This window comes from Vidua macroura, chromosome 19 (assembly GCF_024509145.1).
Source record: "Vidua macroura isolate BioBank_ID:100142 chromosome 19, ASM2450914v1, whole genome shotgun sequence".
Lineage (NCBI taxonomy): Eukaryota > Metazoa > Chordata > Aves > Passeriformes > Viduidae > Vidua > Vidua macroura.
Genome location: NC_071589.1, coordinates 13,061,314 through 13,073,864, shown reverse-complemented (window position 1 = coordinate 13,073,864; position 12,551 = coordinate 13,061,314). Strand labels below are relative to the sequence as shown.

General features: G+C 49.8%; 1 protein-coding gene across 1 annotated transcript in view; it reads left to right on the top strand.

Annotated features, from left to right (window-relative positions):
- Positions 1-12,551, top strand: part of RNF213 (ring finger protein 213) — a 42,670-nt gene that overhangs the window by 583 nt on the left and 29,536 nt on the right. The window contains exons 2-19 of the mRNA XM_053994588.1: positions 93-698; positions 1,618-1,799; positions 2,387-2,545; positions 2,789-2,982; positions 3,176-3,447; positions 4,202-4,461; positions 5,074-5,262; positions 5,717-5,927; positions 6,558-6,610; positions 6,856-7,009; positions 7,487-7,633; positions 8,201-8,299; positions 9,004-9,126; positions 9,502-9,682; positions 10,225-10,398; positions 10,717-10,875; positions 11,167-11,759; positions 12,033-12,198. Of these exons, the coding sequence (XP_053850563.1) occupies positions 93-698; positions 1,618-1,799; positions 2,387-2,545; positions 2,789-2,982; positions 3,176-3,447; positions 4,202-4,461; positions 5,074-5,262; positions 5,717-5,927; positions 6,558-6,610; positions 6,856-7,009; positions 7,487-7,633; positions 8,201-8,299; positions 9,004-9,126; positions 9,502-9,682; positions 10,225-10,398; positions 10,717-10,875; positions 11,167-11,759; positions 12,033-12,198 (3,922 nt within the window). The remainder of the gene's footprint in view (positions 1-92; positions 699-1,617; positions 1,800-2,386; positions 2,546-2,788; positions 2,983-3,175; positions 3,448-4,201; positions 4,462-5,073; positions 5,263-5,716; positions 5,928-6,557; positions 6,611-6,855; positions 7,010-7,486; positions 7,634-8,200; positions 8,300-9,003; positions 9,127-9,501; positions 9,683-10,224; positions 10,399-10,716; positions 10,876-11,166; positions 11,760-12,032; positions 12,199-12,551) is intronic.

Genomic DNA, 12,551 nt, shown 5'->3' with positions numbered 1-12,551 from the left:
CTGTACTTGCTGCAATGGATGAGGTGATAAAGAGTTTCCCTTTGGCAATGAATAATCAGACATTGTGGTCTTTGTTTTTCCTTTTTTAATAGAAAGCAAAGAAGACTAAAGCAAGGAAGTCCATCTGTGGGGAACAGGACTCTCTGCCTCCTCAAAGCACAGCACCAGCTCAAACCACAGAGTTGCCTGACACAGGTGTTGCTCCTCAAGGAATCCAACCCCCCGGCGGTGAGGGAGCAAAGCCAGGTGCTGATGAACGTACTGATACCAGTGGAGACACACCTGAGGGCAACAGGAATTTGGCACACCTGGGGAAGGAAGCTGGCAGCCCGGAAGCAGAGAGGCTGAGCCCTGCGGAGCAGAGCAGCAGAGCCGGGGCGGCTGCCCCAGCTCCCAGCGCCGCAGCCCCGGGGGCCAAGGTGGAGGATGGAACAAGCCCCGAGCACAGAGGACCAGCTGGGGGTGGTGTGGAACGGGACAGTGGTGCCCCTGGCCAGCTGCCAGCAGCCACAGCAGGTTCCCAGGCCCGGGGCAGCAGCAAGGAGCTGCTGCCAGCAGGGCAGGGAGCGAGTCCCTCTGGGCTGCCTCCTGCCAGGGGAGTCCCCCAAAGCAAGCCTGAGACCAAGACCTCCCCTGGGGCTCAGGGCCTGCAGGCTGGAAAGGTGCCCAAGCAGAAAGGGACCAGTTCCACTGTCAAGGTGAGTGTGAGTGAGCTCTGGTGAGTGTTCCAGTGGGCACAGCTTCCCTTTGCCAGTGTGACTTGCTCGTGCTGTCGGTGAGGCTGAGGAGCACCAGCCCGGGGATACAGGGATGAATTGGGGAGGACTACGGGGAGGCTCTGATTTGAGTTCTGTTCTCTTGGATGCCAGTTATAGCCCAGCTCTCACTGAGGGGTCGCTCAGTTGTCCCCCAGGACTGGGAGGTGTCTCTTCTCCAGCCAGCCGAGCTCTGGGATCCCATTGAATGAGGGGATTTTGTGGTTTGCAGGTGCCTGTGCTCTGTTCACACACAGGCCTAGTAAGCTGGGAGTTGCTGTGGTTTTGCTTTCTTTATGCCCATCCTCTGGGACCTGGGGCTCACTGAGCTTGGCAGTGTGTTTGGGTATTGGTCCTCTTCCATCGTGGGCTGTTTTCCTTAGCCAGCAGCTTCCCTCAGCAGGGGATCAGTGTTTGAAGTGTTTCCAGGAGGATGAAGCTGGTGGTGCACCAGTCTTGGGGGCAGATGGGCAGTAGAGCAGAAAGTGCTGCACAGTTGATGGGTGATGTGGGCATCTTGACCCTGGTGGGCCAGAATCCCTGGGACATCAAACAGAAATGTAAGGAAGGAAGTGAAAAGGAAATTGGCTTTGTTTAAAGGTAGTTAGGCAAGACTGCAGGTGCAAGACTGTGGTTAAGCAATGTAGCTAAGAAACATTAATAATGTGGTTATTGCTTAGCAGTGAAAGATTTTACCTAAGGCTGTAGGAGTATATAAACTGAGTTGTAGAAACAATCAAACAATAAATGGCTTCCTGCTTGCACCAGGAGTCCCATCTCTCAATTGCCCACGCCCCAGGAGGAGATGCTGTGCTTCCAGGGCCTCCTGTTCCATTGGGCATTGCTTGTCTCCCTGTTGCAGAATGCAAACACAAAAGAGAAAATTCAGACCCCAGGTGAGAAAATGCCTAACATGAGTGAGAAGACAAGTCCGAGCCTAGGAGCCGGGGCTGCCAGGAAGGAGGGTGTTGTGCCTGCAGCAGACAGCCCCAAGTACAAAAAGGAAAAAAGGAACCAGAAACCTGTGGAAAACATTAAAGAAAGGTGAGAACAGCCCTGCTGCTCCCCAGCATTCTTCACTAACAGGAGCTGCTGTGAGGAGGACTCAGGATTCCAGATTGAGGTGCTGGGATTGGGTCAGTACTCACCTTGGACATGTGGAATTGTCTTGAAACTGAGGTGAAATGGTTGTGCATGACAGAACCAGTGTTGAATGGGGGCTGCAGCATGGGTGATATGTTGAACTTGCTTGAGCTTCTCTTTTTTCTTGCTCTTATGAGCAACATGTGCTTGCTTCACACACACAATGCTTCAGGTGAATAGTGTGAAGAGCTGTTTTGATATTTTGCTTAATGTCAGTGAGCTGGAAGGGGTGGAGAGTGTAGCCATTCCAGGTAACTCTGCTGGGCCGGAGCATCTCCTGCTGCCTTTAGGAGCCCATTTTTCCTTTTGGCACTGGGCTTTGCACTAGGCCTGCTCAAACATCAGTCTGAGTGAACTGCTGCCAGAGTTTATGGGTCCTGCAGCCACTCAGCTGGTGGTTTGAGTCTGATTTGAGGTCTACAGTGATTTGTGCAATTAAAAAACCCCAACAGAATCCTTTCTCTTTCCCTTCCAATTCTTTCCTGCAGCTCTGTGAGGCGCAATGAGGGTGTTACAGTGTATTTCCATGCCATATTATCCAAAGACTTCAAGCTCAACCCCGATACGGATAAAGTGTTCATCAGGGCTCAGGGCATTCCTTCCTACACCGACTGGAAGGACAACATCTGTGAGCTGAACTGCACCCGGTGAGTGTTCCCTGCTCTTGGAACGGGGTCCCTCTGGGGCCTCAGCCACTGGGCAAGGGCTGGCTCTGTCCCCACAGGTGGGGGTTGCAGCAAAGGGTTTCACAGTGGAGAAAACTGTTCTAAAGTGTTCTTGCGAATGAACAGTCACCATTCCTATTAAAAATGGAGCAATGCATGGAAAAGGAGGTCTGTAGATCAGCTAACATATCCTTTGCCTGCCTTTGCTGTGTTTGTGTTTCCAAGGCATCTGGGAGAACATGGATACCTCATTGAAGGTGCTGTAACTCTCAGCAGAGAAATCCTGGATAAATACATTCCTTACAAGTACTGGGTGACCTGTGGGAAGGGGGAGTATGAGTTCATTTACAAGAATTCAGAATCCAATCAACATGTGAATCGCTGCTTATTGGTAAACAGGACATTTCTCAACAATGGAGGTGAGCTCTGGAGGCTGGGCCTGCACCTTGGGGTGATCCCTGCTGTCCTGTGGCCCAGCATTCCTGGCAGGCAGCCCTGTCTGAAGCTGGGAGCTCAGTGGGCTGCTGAGGGTATTGCTGAGGCAGCTGGAAGAGAAAAGGCACCTGATTGCAATGGTTGTTTTCCTGTGTTCTCCCTGTGTTGCTGTTCCAGAGTGGCACCAGTACGATGACATCGTGTGTGCAAAGCCTTCCAAGTTCAAAAAATACTTTACTTTTGATAAAAACAAGGAAGTGGTGGAAGGGAAGAAAATAGCTGCCAATATTATGTTAGAAAGTATCTTCAGCATTCTTGGAACCTGGAGTCCTGACAATCTGAGGAATTTCTTCTACCAGCTGAAGCAGTTCCATAACGTTGCAGTAGCCCAGCGGGTGTTTGATGGCAGGGCAATGCTGTGGATAGAGCTAAATTTCAGCACAGAGCAGGTAATCCCTTCTCTTGTGCTGAGACAGAAAACATTCCGTTACCGAACACCAACTTTAATTTTGCTGTTGACCTCGTTGGGTTAATTTTGTTTTTCCAGTCAAAGTTCAGGTACAGAAGCAGTGGGGATCCTTCTGGGGTGACTGTCACTGACTGCCTTGGGGGCTTCAGTCAACCTGTGCACCTCGGTGTGGTTCTGTGGCAAGCACATTTCTCTCTCTCTCTCAAGATTTTTTATTAAAATACACAAAGAGAAAAACAAGAAGCAAAAATAAAAATTGTTTTTTATTTCTCTTTGTATACTTTAATAAAAAAATCTTAAAAAAAATATATATATACTTACCACATGGTTCTGACACCCTATGGGGGTCAGCAGCAGGGCTGTGACGTGGTCACTTCGTACCTGAGTGGGTTTTGTGTCTGGATATTGATTTCCTAAGCCTTGCCATTAAGTCTTGCTGCCAGTTGTTCTGTCACTAACAACTTCTCTGCACTCATCTCTTGCTCCAAACCTGCCTGCTTTTTGGGAGAAGCTCCTGATCCTGTTCTAAGCAGTGATGCCAGCAGGGCTTCTGGAATCCAAAATTTCTTAGTTGACATAATTAGGAAATGTGACAGAAATGCCACATTGCTTTTTTGGTTGTCGAGGCTGCTCCTTCCTGTCCTGTGGCCTCGCTGGAACTGGCAGAAGACATTGGCTTCAGAAGAGAAAGATTAATGCTGTGCTTGGTTTGTTTCTTCTCTTCTTTGTCCCAGGTGAATGATTTGCTCCTAAAATACATGAAGAAAATAGCTCTCCCTTTCCTTGCACCAGAAGCAGCTCCAGAGGACAGAGTCATCCAAAGCAAACTGGCTCTGGGGCTCACCATTCTTGTGGTACTTGAGAACTATTCACTCTTTGTACCTAAAAGTGACCTGGCTGAGCTGTGCAGCCTCTTGTGCTTGGATCACGTGTCACCACAAGATGTACAGAATGAGATTCATCGCATCAAACAGGATTTTGCAGGAATTACCAAGTAAGTGCTCCTTGTACCTTCTAACTGCCCGGGCTGGTGTTGCTTTGATAAAACCACAGGAATCCAGCTCTCTACTGCCAGAGAACCAGAGAAAAAGTTAGTTTGAAGGTATCTCTGGAAGTGTCAGTTCCAGCCTCCTGCTTGAAGCAGGGCTAACATCCAGGCAAGGCTGCAGTGCATCATTCCACACTTTTTGGTTGGTTTCCCCTGGAGTGCCTGTTTACCACGTTGTAATCTGACTGCTTACCTGGCACTGGATTTGGAGTTCTTCACTCACACAGCTGCAGCCATTGCATTTCTTTCTGGAGTCCTTCTCTGTGTGGGTGCTGGAGGGCTCGTGGGGAGACTGTAAATAAAGGATTGGGTCTTCCCAGTGCTCCAGCAGCAGGGTCTGTGCAGAGAGATTCAGTAACATTGCAGCTCTGGGCCTTAAACCTGGACAGGTGCCCTCTGTGGTGAAGAGTAGATGGAACTAAAATAATGACCAGAGGTTAACTGAAGGCACACAGGGAGATTGAAACGTAGCCTCCCACACCCCTAGGGTGTTTTCAAGGCCAGGATAAAGCTGCTCTTTCACTCAGTGTGTTTGTTTTGTTTTGTTTTTTTATTTAGCTTGAAGGTCGACCTGACAAACTTGTGCCAGAGGTGCATTGGACGTGACGTAGACCAGTGGGTGTGGATCCTTCCCCTTCTGCATTCCTTTGCTGCTCCCCTGCAGCAGGAGCACAGGCTGGTGGAGGAGGATGTCTGGGCAGGGTTGGAAGGGATTCCATTTGCTGAAACCAGGAAGAAGCGGGATGCGTGAGTTTTCCAGAGCTGCCTGTGCCTTCCTCATCTCTTTTTTTTTTTTTGGTTTTTCCCCTCCCTCGCTTTTAAAGAGCATGAAATGTAGCATGTTTGGGGTATTTGGGCACAGCCACACTGGTGGCTCAGAGGTCACTGAGTGTAGCCCAGCTGGGCACGGTGTGCCCCCCCAGACACAAACCCCCCAGTTCTGCCAGCCAGGGAGCATGTGGGAGCTAAAACTGCTCATGTTGTGTAGAGTCTGAGCAAGACCTGGAGCTTATTTTCCCTGAGTGCTTGTGCTCAGTGGTTTGGTTCTGCTGTGCCACCCCTGGGCCCTGGGGACTCCCACTGATCCTCAGCTGCAGGGACAAAAGCACAGGAATGAGGAGGAGACTCCTCTGTGGGCTGCACAAGCTCACAGCCTTTTGTTCCTTGGAGTCCTGAAGATTTTGGTTTGTCTCCCCTCCAGAGAGACCCTGCTGGAACGAATGAGAGAAAAGAAGTACTTGATGGAATTTGATGTGACTCTGGTCAAGTCCTGGCTCTGCGTGCTGCCCCTAAAGAGCCTGGCTGAGTTCATAAGAGACTTCTCCAGTGACCTGTTAGTTACTCTTCAAGGTGTTTTGTACAGGTTGGAGGACGTTGACCTCTCGTACAGAAGCTCTGAGGTTTGTCTCCTGGCAGCTTTACCCAGCTCTGGGATGGAGGCTCCAACTGGGCCCCTGGGTGTCTTTTGGCAGAACTGACCACCACTGAGGGGACTGGGGCTGGCTGTAGGTCACAGCACAACGAGCTTCAAACCTAGCTAAGAGCAAAAATAGTTGCTCTAAAGTCAGAGACTCCTCAGGGGGAGAGTTGGGGGTGTATCTGCAGCAAAAGGTGGTGTTGGCATTGATGAGGGGAGGGTGTTCTTAGCTGGATTTGCTCTTGGTTAGTTATGGCAGATATTTCATTCCTGACCTCCTCAGACATGAAACTGGAGGGTTGGGCAAGGTGCTGCTGGTTTGGGAGATTTTCCTGTTGTTATCAAAACTCTTGTATTGGTGTGAGGACAGCAGGAGTAGGGCCTTGCAACTAATAATAGATTTGAAACCCCCAGATTGTAAGAAGTACAGGTTGGGTTTGTGCATGTAAAAGCTGCCCAGGTATTGGCTCTGACATCCAGTAAACAAGTTTTGCTATTTTACAGTGTATTTATAAAAATGTTGGAGAAGATGCAAAAGAATAGTGAGTTCCCTCTTCTCAGCAAATCAGAAATCGGTCTGTAAAATTTTTTCTACAGTTTCATTTTTTTGTCTTTCCAGTCTCAGGTAGAGGAGATTCTAAACACAGTGCTGTGTGCCTTGGATGATCCTGCAGCCAGGTAAGTGCAGTGCACCTCTGTGAGAGCATTGTCTGCCTCTGCACCAGGGCTGGGGTTGTGCTTGTGTGCCTTGAATTCTCTGTGGAGAAAAGAATCCTGGAGTTCTATCCCATCTTTTAAATCCAACTGAGGGAGGCAGCTGCCCACATGGTGTTGAATTTGGTGGGGTTTTTACTTTGTTTTTTAATTTTTTATTTTTCCTCGGAGCAGAAAATTAATTCTCCCTCTGTGTTGCTGCCCTGCAGAGCTCTGGGGGCTCCTTCTTGGCAGCACTGCTTGTCCTGCTGCCTCAAGCTGCACGAGAGGCTCTGCAAGGCTGCCAGGACAGTGGGGTTGTTCCTGATCCCTGCCACTGCTGCCATCCTGATTGCCAAGGTTGCCCAGCTGCAGCCCCCAGCAGTGAGTACCAAGGAACTCTTGTCTTGATACAAGCAAGGTACCAGAAATATCACAAGTGTGGTACAACACTTGGTTTGGTCAGATCCAGTCTGTTTGAAGAACTTCACACTCTAAGCAAGACTGTGGTACTTTCAGGCAGGTGTGGAGTCACCTAATGAGTTTGGTTCTTATTGAGAATAAGGTCAGATGCTCAGGTTTGCTGTGATAAGCTTTGTTTTAAGTCTGGTTTTGTTTCCCCTTAAATGTTTGTTGTCTTTACTTCCTGGAACAAGCGTAAGCACAACCTGCCTGTAAGCACTGCACTTTCCCAGCCTCTCTCTGCTCTTTATTCAAGCAGTGCTGGGTCTGTTGCTGGGCTCTTGTGTGTTCTGGATGGCTTTGGGCCTTCTCTTTAGAAATACTGATTTAAATCAGTTGTCTGTTGCTGTCCTGCTTGAACTGTGTTTATTTTGTTGTCTTCCCCTCTGTGTGGGGCAGGTTCCAGGGGATGCTGTGCAGGAAGTTCCAAAGTTGCTCAGTGAAACTCTGAGGGAAGCTCGAGCCTGGTTCAGAAACGTTTTAAAGCAGAAATTACTGAAGGAGTACCTGGACCACGTCACCTTCACTTTCTTCGCTGAACTTCGGGTTTGTCATCTTCTCATAATGTCAGTAAAAAGGGGCTTCAGTGTAGCTTAGCCAGGTCCTGAGTGTGCTGGCTCTTTGCTGGGCTCTGTAGCTGTGGCTGGGTGAGGAATGGGGTGGGGATGGGCAGTGTTTGAAGCTCACCTCCGTTCTGCTCTTCCTTGGCTGTTCCTAAAGGCATTGCTGGGGTGAGGAGCTGCCCCTTGGTGTTGTCTTGCCCCCAGTGTGTCCCCCTGGTTGTCCTCAGGCCTTCCAGCAGGCCAAGCTCAGAGCAGCCCTGCCAATCTGAGCTGCTGCTCCCAGCCCTCCCTGGGACAGTTTCCAACAGCAGGGTGGAAGTGGCTCATCCAAAAGTCTCCTTCAGCAGCTGACACATTTACACACTGTTTGGGCTTAAAAGCTGCCTTTTGCAGCTCTGGGAGTGTTCCTTTTCCTCAGGATGGAAACATCTGGAAGGACTTCAGGCTGTCTGAGGCGTGTGGGGCATTTCTTCTACATTGTTCTTTTCATTTCCTTCTCTAGTCAATCTCAGCACTCAGTGGTTTGGGTTGCTTTGCTTGTCCCCTGCAGGCCTGGAATAAGTTTGTGAATATCAGCTTTCCAGATGAGCAGTTCACTCAGACATGGAGGAACACTTTACTTGCAGATCTGAAGAAAAGAATCCAGCAGGTAGGGGGAGACTCCAGGCAGCCTTGGTTGGTGTCCAGAGCAGATGGAGTGACTTGTGCTGTGCTTGGAGCAGGGGCACATGCAAACACAGTGCCTTTGGCCATACCAATTGCCATTGCTGCTATAAACCAGGTTCTGGAGGCTCAGCAGTTGGCCATGGCAATGTCTCACGCTGTAATCCTGGTCAGTGGCCTGGCTGCAGGTCCTGGTGCTGCAGAGGAAATCCACATTCAGAGCAATTGTCACCTCTGTGGTTTTAAGAACCAGCAAGTGCAAAGTAAACACCCAAGGGCTCAGAGAAGCCAGGTTGATGCTTCTCTTTTCATTCCTTGTGCAGAAATGGTGCTGCTCGGGCTCCCAAATGCTCACCCACGTGTGTCAGTTCTTTTCAGACTGGCCCTATATATCTCCTCATCTCCTTTCTACAGCAGTTACACATTTCCTTATGCCATTGATTTTCCTGGTGAAATCAGGAAGCAAGCTCATCTGTGAGCTTGTCTTGGAGAAGTGGATATTAAGTAATCACACACTTTAGATGGAAATAATTAAAATATTTTCCAAGCATTTATTTGTTTGATCTCTCTCCCAGGCCCTCAGAAATGGGCTGATGTTCAGGTTTCTTTTATTATCTTGGTAGCAGCACTGCTTCATGCTGCCAGGAGAAACACTTGGAGTTGATGATAAATCTCCCTTTTGCCCTTCAGGAGCCTCCAGTGAACCAAATCTTGGTGTACTGTTGTCAGCACCCCCAAATCACACAGATGGAGTCCTCCATCAGCTGGTGCTTCCAGAACTGTGCCACAGAGGCTGTACCTGCAGCTTGCCAGGTATCGTGTGTGCCCTGGTAGGCAAAGGGAAAAGTAGGGAAGGGAGGAGAAAGAAGAGTGGAATTCCACAGCAATTCTGTTGCACAGGGATGTGCCTTGTGATGGCAGGGGAAGGTGGATGTTGCTTGAGTTGCTGTGGATTGTTTGTTAAACCAGCAACAAAAAATATCAACAAGAAATCAGGAGATGAGCTCCATGAGGAATATTTGTAATGTGTTTCCACCGTGAGCTCTGGTGTCAGTTGTGTCACAGGGCTGGTTTGGAATATACCTCAGCCCTGGAGGTGACTCCTTGGTGTCAGTGCCAGTTCTGAGGCACAGCCACAGTGGGAGCCCAGAGTCTGACCCACCCTGCCCTCTCTGTGTGCCCTGGCAGATGCAGAGCAATCTCCTGGAGCAGATCTCTGCCTACAACATGGGCCAGTTCAGCCAGCTCGTGTCTGCTGTCATAGTGAAGTCGTGGCCAGTCAGGGCTGGGCAGTCTGAGGAGAATTTTGATATGATTCTGCACCACCTGCTCACGTGGCCTGACATCAAACATATCTTCAGCTTTAATGGTAGGTCTGTAGTTGGGTTTTAGGAGACCCTGAGAAGCTTTTCTCTGCCTCACTGCTGCCACTGCACAGAGCAGCAAAGGGAAATTGTCCTGCTCTTGTTTTAGTCCCTATCTCAAAGCTTGAACTATTCAGCTTGGGTTTGGAGAGGGAAGGCCAAGGAAGAGGGAGCCACTATTCCTCTGCTCATCCACTGCAGCTTCCTCAGGATTTGTGGAGCATCACTTCTTTCTCTGAGAAGTTCTCACAAGTTGTTGGCACACAAAAAATGCCAAACAGTTGGCCAAGTGAATGGATCCAAATGGCTTTTGTTTGCCCCACAGGGTTTGGGTCTGGGCCCTCCATGGAAAGTTTCCACATTGCTGTCCTGAGATCCTGGCTTTGTTCAAAAAGACATGAGGGGTTGGAGGGAGGTGTGAGTCCACAGGCTCTTGGGTAGGGATTCAAAAGGAAATGGAAGGACTCTGTGCCATGGCATGGGCATGGAAAGGTTCCTGATTCTGCCTGTTTTTGGGGAAATGTGACATGCTTTGTTTGTGGAACAGGAACAAACAGAAACCTTCTGGACAAGCTTACATATGAAGCAAAGAATGTCATGGACGTAGCAGACTCTGTGCTTGTGAGTATCACCGATAACATCCACAGCGGCTGCATCCTCATGAAACATCTGGAGGAGGTTTTCCAGCACAAGGAACAGTTCCTCTGCATTTGGCAGACAAGTAAGAGATGGGTTCAAGAGGGCATGGTTGGCTTAGAGCATCACTAGTGATGCTGGCCTGCTCAGGAGGGGCTGCAGGGGTTAGGAATGCTCAGGAGGGGCTGCAGGGGTTAGGAATGCTCAGGAGGGGCTGCAGGGGTTAGGAATGATCAGGAGGGGCTGCAGCAGTTTGGAGTGCTGTCCCTTGGCCTGGGCAGGGAGCTCCCAGCTCCAGTTTGTGTTGTCACTGCGGGGTTTGTGACTTGTAGTTCCCAGCCTGAGTTGGGGTGCAGGGTGTGGGAAGTGTCTGCTTTGTGACTACAAGTGAGTTTTCTTTCAGAGCACCAGCAACGACCAAGTGAGGAAAAGGAACTGCTCCATAGAAGCTTGAAAGAACTGCTGGAGTTGAGGCATGAAGAAGTCACACATCTCAGAAGAGAGGAAAAAGCAATAGGAACCTTCCTGAGCATGTGCAGGAAGGTGCAGATGTCTGTGAGAGGTACAGTTCTGGGGGAGCAGTCTGAAAGTGGTAACTCCAGAAAACAGCATTTTCCTTGAAAATCTCTTGGCTTTGGGATCAGGTTTGATTCTAAGCCCCAAAGTGAGGGTGAGGAGGGGTGGGGCAAGTAAAACCAGAGCACTGGGGGGATCAAGTGAGTGCTTGTGCATCAAATGACACTTGGAGGGGGCCACCTGCCTGGTAGCATTTTGTGGCTTGGGGGATGGGATGACGTGAGCTGGAGCCAAGCTGCACCACCTGATCTCCCTCTGACCTGTCTCTGGTTTACAGTGAATGTAGGTGAAGTGGAATTTCAACACTCAAAAGATCTTCGCTTAAAAAGACTGAATCAAGTTGTGGCAGTGGGAACGAGACCCCTGCAGACCTTCTACAGCCTGAGCCCAGAGCTGAAAGAGTTTGTCCACAAAATGCACTCTTTTAAGGACAGCCTGATCTTCCAGCAGTTCTGGGAGGAAGCAGCACAGAAGGCAGGAGCGGAGTATGTGCGTGACAGTCCAGAGGAAGATGAGGAGGAGTTTGTTCCTGAGCTGGACCTTGATGATGCTTTGAACAGCATGATCCGCCCTTGCTTTGACAGCTGTGCAATGCTGTATGATGATCTCAGATCAGGAAGTCTCACACTTTCTGCAGTGGATAGAATTTTCCAGGAATTCACAAATCCTGAAGATCTCAGAGCAGAGCTGAACACCATCTGTGGGCTTCGGCCTGCGGAACACAGAGGCTGGGTTGACCAGAGAGTCCAGCAGATCCAGCAGTACCATGAAATGCATTTAACCTTTGATGCTGCCGAGATCATTGCCCGTGTCAAAGAGAGTTTAGGCCTCTCTGGTGATTTCAGTATCCTGGAAAACTTGTTGGATATAGTAAGTATCCCTGTACTGTCAAGGTGTTGGTTAAATTTGAACCTTCCCACAAGTCTGTCTCAGTCTGTCAAGAGCCAATCCTTGTCCCAAAATGCTTATTTGAGGTAAAAATCAGATGTTCCAAGTGCTTTTGTATAGTCATTCCTTAAAGGGAGATGATGCTGCTGCTCTGTTGGGGTGTGGCTTTGCAGAGGGCTTTCCTTTCCCTGCTGCAGAACCAGTGACATTTCCCAGTTCCAGACTCAGTGTGTGTTTGCACCACTTGCTTTCCAGACAGAAAAGCTTGAATCCTACAAGACCCAGAAGCTGGATTCCATCAGCCCTGAGCTCGTGCAAGCCAAGAAGATGCTGCAGGGGATCACTGTGTCCCGCCGTGGCTGTCTGAGGGAGCTGGCCCAGCAGAAGGAGTTTGTCTGCTGGGTCAGAGAAGCACTGAAAGGTGTGTGCTGCTCATCCAGGAATTAGAGTACTAGAAGGGATGGCAGCTCGTGTGGGGGCAGAAGGAGCACTGAATCCCTGAGCCATCTGCTTTGTGCCTTGGCACCTTCTGGTGTTGAGAGTTACATCTCTGATGGTGTGGAACGTGCTCTGAGGACCCGTTAAACGTGCCCATGCACTGTGGGCTGGTGCAGCACACAGTGACCACCCTGCTGGGAGCTGGGCTGGGCCTGGAGGGCTCCAGCAGCTGCTGCTGCTCGGTTCAGACCTGTTGTTTCAGGGGATGGAGTTGTGTGTCTGCCAGCTGAGCTGTCTGACCTGCACAGACACGCTCACCTGCACACACCCCCCAGG